This window comes from Chondrus crispus, genomic scaffold (genome assembly GCF_000350225.1).
Source record: "Chondrus crispus Stackhouse genomic scaffold, scaffold_11, whole genome shotgun sequence".
NCBI classification, from domain to species: domain Eukaryota; phylum Rhodophyta; class Florideophyceae; order Gigartinales; family Gigartinaceae; genus Chondrus; species Chondrus crispus.
The window spans coordinates 203,307-214,068 of record NW_005178983.1 but is presented as its reverse complement, the minus strand read 5'-3'; the positions used below and the strand labels follow the sequence as shown (position 1 = coordinate 214,068).

At 51.4% G+C, this 10,762-nt stretch overlaps 1 protein-coding gene across 1 annotated transcript; it reads left to right on the top strand.

Annotated features, from left to right (window-relative positions):
• Positions 1 to 7,057: 7,057 nt before the first annotated feature.
• On the top strand, positions 7,058 to 7,549 carry CHC_T00001715001 (hypothetical protein). Its single transcript, XM_005712835.1, has one exon. It carries the CDS (start codon positions 7,058 to 7,060, stop codon positions 7,547 to 7,549), a length of 492 nt encoding a protein of 163 aa, XP_005712892.1.
• The last annotated feature ends 3,213 nt before the right edge of the window (positions 7,550 to 10,762 follow it).

The following is a 10,762-nucleotide window of genomic DNA, read 5'->3' as shown; positions in this document are numbered from 1 at the left end:
TAAAAATATATCTTCTCAATGTCTTGTAAACTTTCCTGCCTCCCGGGTGTCCTGCCAATTTTGCGTAATGGCTTAACCCTAGGATGCGGTCCCTTAACAATTATGGTATCACCACTTGTACAAACTCTGCCGCGGCACGGCATAGAGTTTCTTCGAGTTCCCCGGTCTCCATGCTGAACGTTCTCACCTTTCCGGCGTCCAGTTCTTCCTTGATGCGGTTGCAGAAGGGGTCGACGGCTTGCTCGCGAATGAGCTCCTCCAGAGCGACAGCTTGGAATTGATCGAGGCGATCAGGGGCGTTCCCCCCCCTCAAGAGCGGGGATGTCTTCTAACGCGTCAAAACTGTCCTCGTCCTCCACTTTACCCTCGGCCAGTTCGGCCACAAAGCATGGGATTTCGTCGTCGATTTCGTGGACGGTTTCTCCAGCTGTCCGTAATCTTGACAGGGCATCAGCTTGACTGTTCGCCTTGCCCTTCTTGTACTTGATTTCGAAATCAAATTCCGAGAGGCGGAGACTCCATCGGATTAATCTCCCGCTGGGGTCGGTTACGTTCATCAACCACCTCAATGAGGCATGGTCGGTATGCACAATGAAGTGCTCGCCATATAAATATGGTCTTAAAGTCTGTACGGCCTAAATTACCGCTAGACATTCTTTTTCTGATACGGAGTAGTTTCTGTCGGCTGCGGCTAACGTTCTTGAAAAGAACCCGATGGGTTTACGTTGCGCATCCGGATGTGTCTGAAATAATGCAGCGCCAATTTGATAGTCGCTTGCATCGGTATCTACCGAGTAGGGTGGGTCCTTCTTCGGCAGCGCCAACACCGGCGGTGCCAAGATGGCGTCCTTGAGCTTATGAAAAGCTTTCTTGCACGGTTCGTCGAATCCTTCCAACTGGACCGGTTGTCCCTTCTTCAATAGTGGATTGAGCGGATGCGCGATTTTCGCGCAATGGGGGACAAACCTGCGGTAGACATTGCAGGGTCCCAAGAAGCTTCTGAGCTGGGTCTGCGTTTGAGGGTACTGCACTTGTTCCAACGCGGCGGTTCGCGCGACATCAACCTCTAATGTACCTGGCCGAACGACATGGCCCAGGTACTTGATCTTTTCCACAAAAAATACGCACTTGCGAAGCTTGAGCTTCACACCTGCCTTCCCCAATACAGAAAGTATTTCATTCACGTGCACGATGTGCTCCTCCCACGACTTGCTAAAAATTATTATGTCATCCAGATACACCAAACAGCAATTCCAACGGAACGGAGAGAGCAGGATGTCCATTGCTCTCTGGAACGTCGCTGGCGCGTTGGTTAGCCCGAAGGGCATTCTTGAGAAGCGATACAGACCTGAGTGACACGAAAATGCGGTGTTGTCGCGGTCGCACTTAGGGATAGGCATCTGCCAATATCCCGAGATTGCGTTCAACGCGGAGAAAACCTTGGTGTCACCAAGCGAGTCCAGACACTCATCCATGCGCGGTAAAGGGTACGTGTCCTTTACCGTTACCGCATTTAACCTGCGATAGTCTACTCAAAAGCGCATCGATCCGTCCGGCTTCGGCACTAATAAAACGGGCGACGCCCACTATGACTGCGCCGGTTCGATGACTCCTGCTTCTAACATCTTCTGCACTTCTGCATCTTCTACTTCGCGGGCTTTAGGCCCGGCCCGATACGGGGCTTGCGCAATTGGCCTTGTATCCGGCGCCAGTTCAGTTCGGTGGACCGTGGTGTTGATCTCACCAAGGGTCCCATCCCACATGCGGGAATATTTTTTCAACATCCGACGGAATCTTTTGCGCAGCCGGTCCGGCACGTGGCTCAGGTCGAGCTCCTCCACGTCTGGCGGGGGAGGCTCAATCCGCCGCTCCGGCTTCGTAGTTGCCGTCGCGGAAAGCCCTTCCTCCCGTTCTCCTTGCTGGTCCTCGCGATCTTGTTCCGACGGTTTGCACCTTCTCTCGCCCGTAGGCGGCGGGGTGGAATTAGTAAATTTTTCCTCGTCCCTTTCTTGAATTCCAAGTACCTCACCAATGGTGGAACTGCTCTTGAATACGGCTCTCGGGTGCGGTAGTAGTTCCGCCACCACTTGGCCTTTTTGAACCCTGACAGGGTAATTTCTAAAATTCGCTACAAGCAATCTAAAAGGTTTGTCAGGCTCAACCTGAACTACACCGTTGGTGCTTATCAATCCGTGCTTGTCGTATAGGGGTGCGTAGGGTTGAACTACGACCAAGCCCGTCCTCTTCGAGGTACATTCGACTACGTGTTGCGTCCCTGGCTCAATGGTTGTGGCTCTTGCCACCTTCACCCTGGGGAAACTCGCTCCCCTTTTGCATCAGTTTCGCCCTTTCCAGGGACCAGATGCTTCTTCGATTTTCTCGCCGAGAACCGCCTTACGATCGGAACCTCTGAGAAATCCGCCAACTCCACTGTCCTCTTCCGTGGGTAAATAGCCTCCACGAACCTATCGCAATAGTCCGCTCCTAGAATCAGCGGTACTGCAAGCTTTTCGCATACAATAAACTCGGCAGCAGCCACAAATCGTCCAAGTCTCACGGGCATCATGATGGTTCCGAGAGTCTGGAGTGGCCTGTTGTTCGCGTCGCCAATGTCTTGGGTCGGTCCGTAGGACACTAGAGATTCCATTCCAGCCGGGAGTTCCGATTTTCGAACAAGGTTTGGTCCCGCGCCGGTGTCTAATACAGACAACACCCGGCTCATCAATCCGACTGTTGGTCCAATGTCCGCGTAAACTTTGTAGCTTTTTTGCGCAAGAACCAAAATCTTCTCGGGACACTCCCTTCGCTTAACCCTGTACCAGGGTCTTTAAACTTCTTCCAGCGGATGATCTCGGGCTCGGCTCAAAATTTTCTTGACTTGGGCCGGCCCTTTGGGCTTATCCACCAATCCAACAACCTCCTCATCGGGGCCTGATTTTTCCCTTAGAGACGGGGAACGGGGCTGGGCCCCGGGCACAGTACGTCGACCCTGTGCCTCTCGCAACTCATGCGAGATTCCCCTCTCTAGTTTTCCTGCCGCTGCGGGTTCCTTCTCACGTCCGACGACGCGGGCCCCGCGGCGGGCCCTCTGAAGGGTTGGTTCGACCTCGGCGTTGAAGCACTCGGCGTGCTCGCCGTCTGCGAATCGAACCAATTCTTGACCTTCAGATAACTCGTCGATGGTATCTCTAATCTCTCCATCGGAGACAACGCCTCATAATTTCCCAAAAGCCGGAGCATTTCCCGGAGGGAAAGAATGCACGTTGGCGCGGCGTGCCCCTTTTCGTAACAATGATAGCACACTTTCCAGCACTTGACGGGATATTGCGGCCTAGGTCCTCCACGGGCCGGCGGCCTTCCTTGATGTTGCGGCCTTCCTATCCAGCCTGGCCATCGAAACGTCGTACCATTGTCTTCCATCAGAATGCGCGGCGCCGGCGTGTGGCCGCGCCCCCGAAACATCATCACGGGATCCGTGGGTTCTGAAAACGACTCCGTCGTGTATGTGGCGTCGGTAGAGTTGACGACCGGCTTGCCCCGTAGTCCTCGTGTCCGTAGTCCTCCGATGGCTCAATAAAATTGCCTTCGGCTACCAATGCTCCTTCATAATGATTTTCGCTGCTTCCGTTCGCACGGAGTTCATCTAACGGGGATATTGACTCGGCTAAGTGGACGGCGGCGTCACCTTTACGACCGGGGTAAGAAGCTCTCGGCTTCTTCCCCGCCCTGAACGTCGACGGCGTCTGAATCGTGACCTTCTTGGTCTTCTTGTCCTTCGCGCGGCTCGCCGAGCCATACGCCTTCGCCTAATTAACTAGTCTCAAAAACGAAACGTCCCGAGTGTGTTGTCGGTATTGAAATACCATTGGCTTGATACCGGAATCGAGTCCTTCAATAAACATCGTCATTTGTTCTTCCATCGAATATACGTTTCCACATCGATTGCTCGCGTCCGTCAGACGGATATAAAATTCCATCTCGTCTTCAGACGGTAGCTGCTGTACTTTTCGCGATGCGAGCACGGCTTGACGGATCGCCTCGTCGGTTGCAAAACTCCTCAACAGCCACTGTACGGCCTCTGGCCAAACGGACACCTTTCCGTGATGGGACCCGGCCGTCTGAGACACCGAAGTGTACTGTCTCAAGGCGATGCCGCTTAGAAATTCGGGCAACAAGTGGATCGCTTGCCCCTCGTTCATTTCTTGAGTATCAAACTCTTGAACTAATTTTGCCAAAAAATCCAACACAAGAACCCCTTCCTCACAATGTGAACGTGTTGTCCTTCTTCATCTTATGCGGAATATCTCTCCTGATTTTTCGCACGGCGGTCCGCCGGGAACTTGACAAATATGTCTGCGGGTTCCGCAAGCGGTACGTTCGGTACGAAAGTAATTTCTTGAATAGGTAGTTGGTCGGATTCAGCTCCTCCAACTCCTCCCATCGCGGCCCGCGTCGCGTTGCGACGCCCTCTGGCTCAGCGTCCTTGTCTCTCCGCGAGGCGGACGAAGTGACTCCGCCCCGTCTGGAGGTAATTTTCTTGCCCTGCGAAATTCCTTTTCCTTCCTCTGAACGATGTTCGGAATCGCTGGCATGGTTCGACGAACCGTCGTCACCATCTTCGGAAAGGCCATTCGACTCGGTCACCGAGTCTTGGTCCTCCGGCTCGTCACTACCGTGACTCTTGCTCCGGCGTCGCATATTCTTCTTCGAAGTCTTCGACTTGGAACTCCGCTGTACCGCGGCCTTGTCCTTCTTCGATGGACGGTCGCCTTCTCGACCCATTGGGAGCGGCTCTTGCCCGGCGACCTGTTCAAGGTCCTTGAGACGATGAGCGGCGCGGTCGAACCGGTCGTCGATACTGCTTCTAAATCTACCTAAGGACTCCAAGGCTTGATTCGCGTCGCGCCTTGCGTCCTTGACTGAAATTTTCAACGAAGCTAGGACCTCTGGCTCCAGACCGTCGGTCGCATCACCTCGCTCCTTCTCGACGAGATCCACTCGAGCCGATAGCTCTCCTAAAACGGTGCGGAACTTGAATGCTTGCAACTCCAGTTGCTTCCGGACGAAGGCTAATTCAGCCTCGAGATTTTTCGTCATCTCTTGGCGAATTTCCTCGCCCATCTTCTCGAACCTGTAGGATAGGTTATCCTTGTCGGCTTCAATCCCCGTCGGGGAATCTTGACCTTCGGGATCCGTGGCCGTATTGGCCTGGCTTCGGTTGCGAGGACCTCGCGGGATCCTCGACGCCCTTACCGATCCGCTCCTACTCGCCCCGGGACCGACGTCCCCGGCAGCGCTTGTCGACTTCGATCGTACGAGCGAACCTACACAAAAAAAGTTACAAACAAAAAGTAAAAAAGAGACTCCGTTACCTAGACCACTTTTGTAGTGCAACTGCAGACCGAGGCTGTCGTCGACACAATTCTAGGTCGGGTTTGCTGTAGACAATTCTAGATCGGGAGACCACTTTTGTAGTGCAATGCGCCTGTCAGGCAGAGACCGCGGTGCGATGGTCCAGCAAAAACAACAACAGCAGCAAAAAGAAGAACTGCCGATGGCACAGCGCTACGGAGTGTCCGACTCTCCCTTCTCCGTTTAAACGAGCTTGCGACTCGTAATAGCTCAGATCCCTGATAGGGGGGGCACAGAGAAATAGCCCGGCCCGGGATCGGTGTGGTAAAGACGTGCGAAGAGAACTGCTCGACGAGTGTGGAGTGGGGCGCGTACTTAGGTACCCCGGTTCCACTGGGTTGTAAGGCCAATGCTCGTTGAGCTTCTTCGACACCTTGTAACGCGACAAGGCCTTCGACGGGGGCGTCGCAACGCAGCCCGACGGGATGAAATGAAAGTAGCAGCGCTACGTCAACTGTGTTGCCCGATGGCTCGAAACACCTACACCGGTTCGGTCGCAACCGAGGCCGATGGCACCAACACTGGCTCGTAACACGACGAAGCCCTTCGAGGGAGATGTCGTTGCAACAGTCTCCGTCGGAAAATGGGTCACAGTAGCAGCGCTACGTCAACTGTGTCGCCCCATGGCATAGACACGTACACAGGTTCGGTCGCAACCGATGCCGATGGCACCAACACAAGATAAGGGAAAAATAGGTAGAATTAGAGATAGAAAAGGAGAGGGAAATAAAGGAAAAAGAAAAGGGAACCCCCGAGCGATAGAGGATGCCGTAGGCTTAGGGAAAAGGGAGCGTCTTGGTAGAGACGGACTTCGACCAAGGCGACATTCAACTCCGGCAACTCGGGTTGGTTTATTGAGTTGTTCGGTCAAAGGGCTAAGTTATATAGAGCCCCGCCGGGGCAAGTACAGTAGCTCCCGGCTCTAGATTCTAGATTTAATTAGTAAATAAATTAAATAATTAAAGTAATCGTGCGCTTCGTTGCACACGTGTGTCCCCCAAACCCGGACTACAGTATCCAATTTTTTTCCTTTTTCACTTCCTTTCACCCCTCTACCCGAGACGGGTATTGCACTACATTCAGTCACAGCAGTCGCGTAGTCGCGGGGCTCGGGCTTTGCGATCGCCCAGGCTGCACGCGCCACTGCTCCAGCGTCGTTCGCAGCGGTTGGCGCGCGTGTGCCAACCGGCGAGGCGGCCGCCGTGCCGTCTATGTCGTTGTCATTCATGCTTCCCAGAGTCTTCTGAGTGGACTCTACTAGAACCTGTCATGGCCTCGCGTCGAGGGGAATTTCTCTTTCACAAAAGAGAAATAGACATAGCCGAGAAGTCACGAGACTCTCACCCGGCCGTCGGCGATATGTAGGACAGTGCACGTTCGGTCGAGTGCCAGGTGTCGGCATGTCACTCGCTACTCCCTGGACAGCTTCACCCGCATACACAAGTGTATACAGACGCAAAAAAATGATAACGGCACCACAAATGACCCCTCTACATAAAGAAAATAAGGTGAAATGGTGCCGTAAGTTCATAAGCAAGGGTGAGGCATTTTGGAATTCTGTGGTTTTAGCGATGAAAAAAAGTTGAAAGGTGATGGCCCTGATGGCCTGGCATCCTACTGGCATGGTTTACGCTCTAAAGAGCGCATGTTTTCTAAAAGACAAAATGGTGGGTTTTCGGTCATGGTTTGGGGAGCAATTAGTCTTTATGGAGTATCTCCGCTCATATTTATGGACGGCAGAGAGGATTCTATCAAGTATGTTGGTGTTATACGTAGTGGTTTGCTGCCGTTCGCGTCGGAGGTATTTGGTGAAGCGCAGCGTTGGTTTTATCAACAAGATAACGCACCGATTCATACGTCGCGTTTTATAAGGAGCTGCCTATCTGAGCACGCCATTTATACCCTACCATGGCCTCCGAAGTCTCCAGACATTAACATTATTGAGAATGTCGGGGGTGTGATGGCTAGGATGGTTTATGCTAGAGGTAAGCATTACCCGAATGTCCAAGATTTGAAGGTAGCTATCGAGGAAGCTTGGTCTACAGTAGGTTCCGAGCTTTTATTGACGCTTTACAAGAGTCTAACGCGTCGTATGCATGCGGTTATGGACGCCCGTGGTGGCGCAACAAAGTATTAAAGACGTGTTTCTGTTTTGTGTCATATCAAATTTCGCGTATTTGTATCAATTTCGTGTAGCTTTTTAAACATACTGTAGGTCGACAACCGTGCTTGGTACAGTCATCCCTTGATAGAAGGAATCGGCTGGTGGACATGATTGGATTCCTTGTCCTAAGGAATTCCTTTTACAGAGCAAACATTTATTTTCGGAAATAGCTGTCGATGCGAGCTTGACGTAAGCCTGCAGCACGCTCACGCCGAATCTCCCTGCGCAATGAACGCAGACGTCGGTGTAGTTCCAAATCGATCTCGGTCCTGGACTCATTCGCGCGCAGTAGAAGGGCGATAGATTTCAGTTTCGCCTCACAGGTGATGACTGGCCCTGCCTCATCCTCCTCATCCGATTCACATCAACCCCCAACCCCACGGCCCTGCTCAGTGACAGCCATAACTACACAATCAACCATATCTCCATGCTTGAATCCCCGCCAAATGTCCGTGTCATCAGAGTTCAATATATTGCGTACTGACATCCTATCCCGCGTGTGCATTAAATCACTGATAACGGCTTCGAGCTCCGTGCATTCTTCAGAAATCTCATTGTCGGCATCTGCCGCTTGCAGCTTGCTTACGTTAGTACCAATCAGTCCAGTCGCTCGCCAACAATTTGCAATGAATGGACAAGGTAGTTCTTTCCAGATTCTGTCGAGATATCGCATTTCCGTAAGTTGTGATATATTGTAAATATCTCCGGCTTCTTCCTCGAGAGAATCCAAAGCTCGGTTGTACTGCGCAGATCGATATCTCCTTTTTAGAGAGCAAATAATGCCCGCATCCAGTGGTCGCAGTTTTGAAGTTGTATTTGGCGGCAAGAACTCTACTCGAACCGATGCAAGATCGGGTAATTTTGCTTTGGTCCCATGACCAGAAAAATTATCGAGAAGGAGAAGAGCGGTACCGCCAGAGGTCTTAGATATGTACGTGTCAAAGCGTTTTAGCCACTCAAAAACAGAGCCATGGTCATCCATGCCTTTTTGTTATGACCGTAGTCGAATCTAAGTTGCTCTCCAGTTCTCTTTTGGAAGCATCGCGGCCGATGGGCAGAACCACTAATGAAAAGAGGAAATTTCTCGGATCCCGTACTGTTGCAGCACACCGATAATGTTACCCGCTTCTTTTGCTTCTTGTGCCCTGACCTTGAAAACGTTGATATACTGCGATCGGGCGCCATCGAATAATTGCAGCCGGTCTCGTCTGCATTCCAAACATCCTCTGGCCTGTACTCATGACACAAGTTACGGAGATCTGGAAGTGCTTGTGCAATTGCCTCGTCATCTGAGTCACCAGCTTCTCCATGAAGTTTCCGAGCCTTCAAATTCCATCGACGCTGGAAGTTACACAACCAGCCTGCAGTGAACTTCAAGCGTGGACCATTTTCGCCGAGATCCGTGCAAATATCCTGCAGCAACCGCTTTCCCTTTTCGCGTATCATATCTCCAGACACACAGCGACCTTGCATGTTGAGACTGTTGACCCATGCAGCGAGTTGTTTTTCGAGCTCGGGTTGAGCAGGCGAATGCTGCCGCATCATCTGAGCATTGTTTCCTGGCTGTAAGTTCCCACTGCGACTGAGACGAGACAACACGGGCTTTGAACGGAGAAAAGACAGCCTGAGCTCCGTTTTCGCCCACTTAGAGACCTCGTCGAGGATGAGATTGTGACCAGACTTGCGACGTTTCGTAATTTCTTGATGAATAACGTGTTTCTGTGCGTAGGTGAGGGTGTTTCGCTTCATTGCGCTGGAGTGGATCGTCGGGGTGGGAAATGATGGAGCTACGGTCCTGATTATTAAGCATTTTTGACTGAGACTATGTTTGAGCCATAGTGTCAGGACCCAGATCCGGTTCTGTCTTAGATTCCTTACTGAAAGTGTAAATGTGACATTAAAGGCACTTGTATGACGCTTTCTGGAATCGGATTTATACTGAATTTTCCTTACATCAAGAGATTGAAGTAATGGCTCTGGTACGGTCAAAAATGATACCACGGGCATGGTGGACGCCCTCGGACGTCTTTTAACAAAGAATTCCTTACTTAAGGTTCCTTAAATCAAGGGATGACTGTATGGTGGTTTGGCGCTGACAGAGTCGCGATCAGGAGAATAGGTCCTGCGTGGTCATCCGCTCCGAGACGTTCTGGCCCTGGCCCCGTCTCATTTTTGCCCCTGGTGTTGGATCCATGACTCAGCTCGCCTGGTATGCCGTGTTGTGGCGCATTTTTATTCGTTTAACACGCAATTTGCGAGAAAATGGGCACCAAATCAGCCACATAAAATTTTGCGCAAAACCTGCGCATTGGTCGGATTTCGAAACTTTCTTCACGAAACAGTCGCTTGGAGTGTCCCTGATCATCCCACGGAGTATCGGATTGATTGGAGTACGACAAGGGTCTCGCATTTTGACAGCAATGGTGAGTGATTTGGGGGGCTGACGGGTGTAACGGCTCTTTCGGACATCGGTAAAAATAATCAAAAAATGACCCAGTGCATCATATCCACTCGCGAAAGTATCCAGCAATGTTGGATGCATTGAGATTGCAAGAGATGCAGGACGAAGAAGCGTCATGTGCTCGTTCGTTCTCAATATCATGAGGCCGACGTTTACGGCAGAACATCCTCTTGTCGTCAGCAATTGCAATTGTGAATTCGATATTCACAAGAAGTCCTTCGGTTCGGCGACTACTTCATTCAGGTCTCGAACGCTTGCCGAATCCCCCCAAACCTCTTCTCTTCACATTGACTGTTGTCAATTGGTGCGCCAATCTCAATCCCCAATAACATGCGGACATAAGCAAGGCGTCTGTCGTGTGTGCGGTACATGCCCGCGATGCCCATCTTACATCTGTCATGGCCCAAAACGACGCCCTGGGCGTCCGACCAAGGCCCCAAAGCGCCTTCAAAGACTATCTGCCGGTGCTGCTGCCAAAAAAATCCGGCTGGCCTCTTCCTCAGAAAATAATTCGCCTTCATGTGATAGAGAGGATTTATCCCAAGATTATGCATCTGGTTATCATGAGATAAATCCTATTGGATTGTTGGAAGCTATAAACATTCCAAGGTGGGACACAAAACGTTTGCCACGTGAAGATCGACGTTTATTTCCAATAAGCGAGCTCAAGTTTGACGAGTTGGACAGCCTGCATACACTCATTGAGAGGATGTTGTTGTCAATTT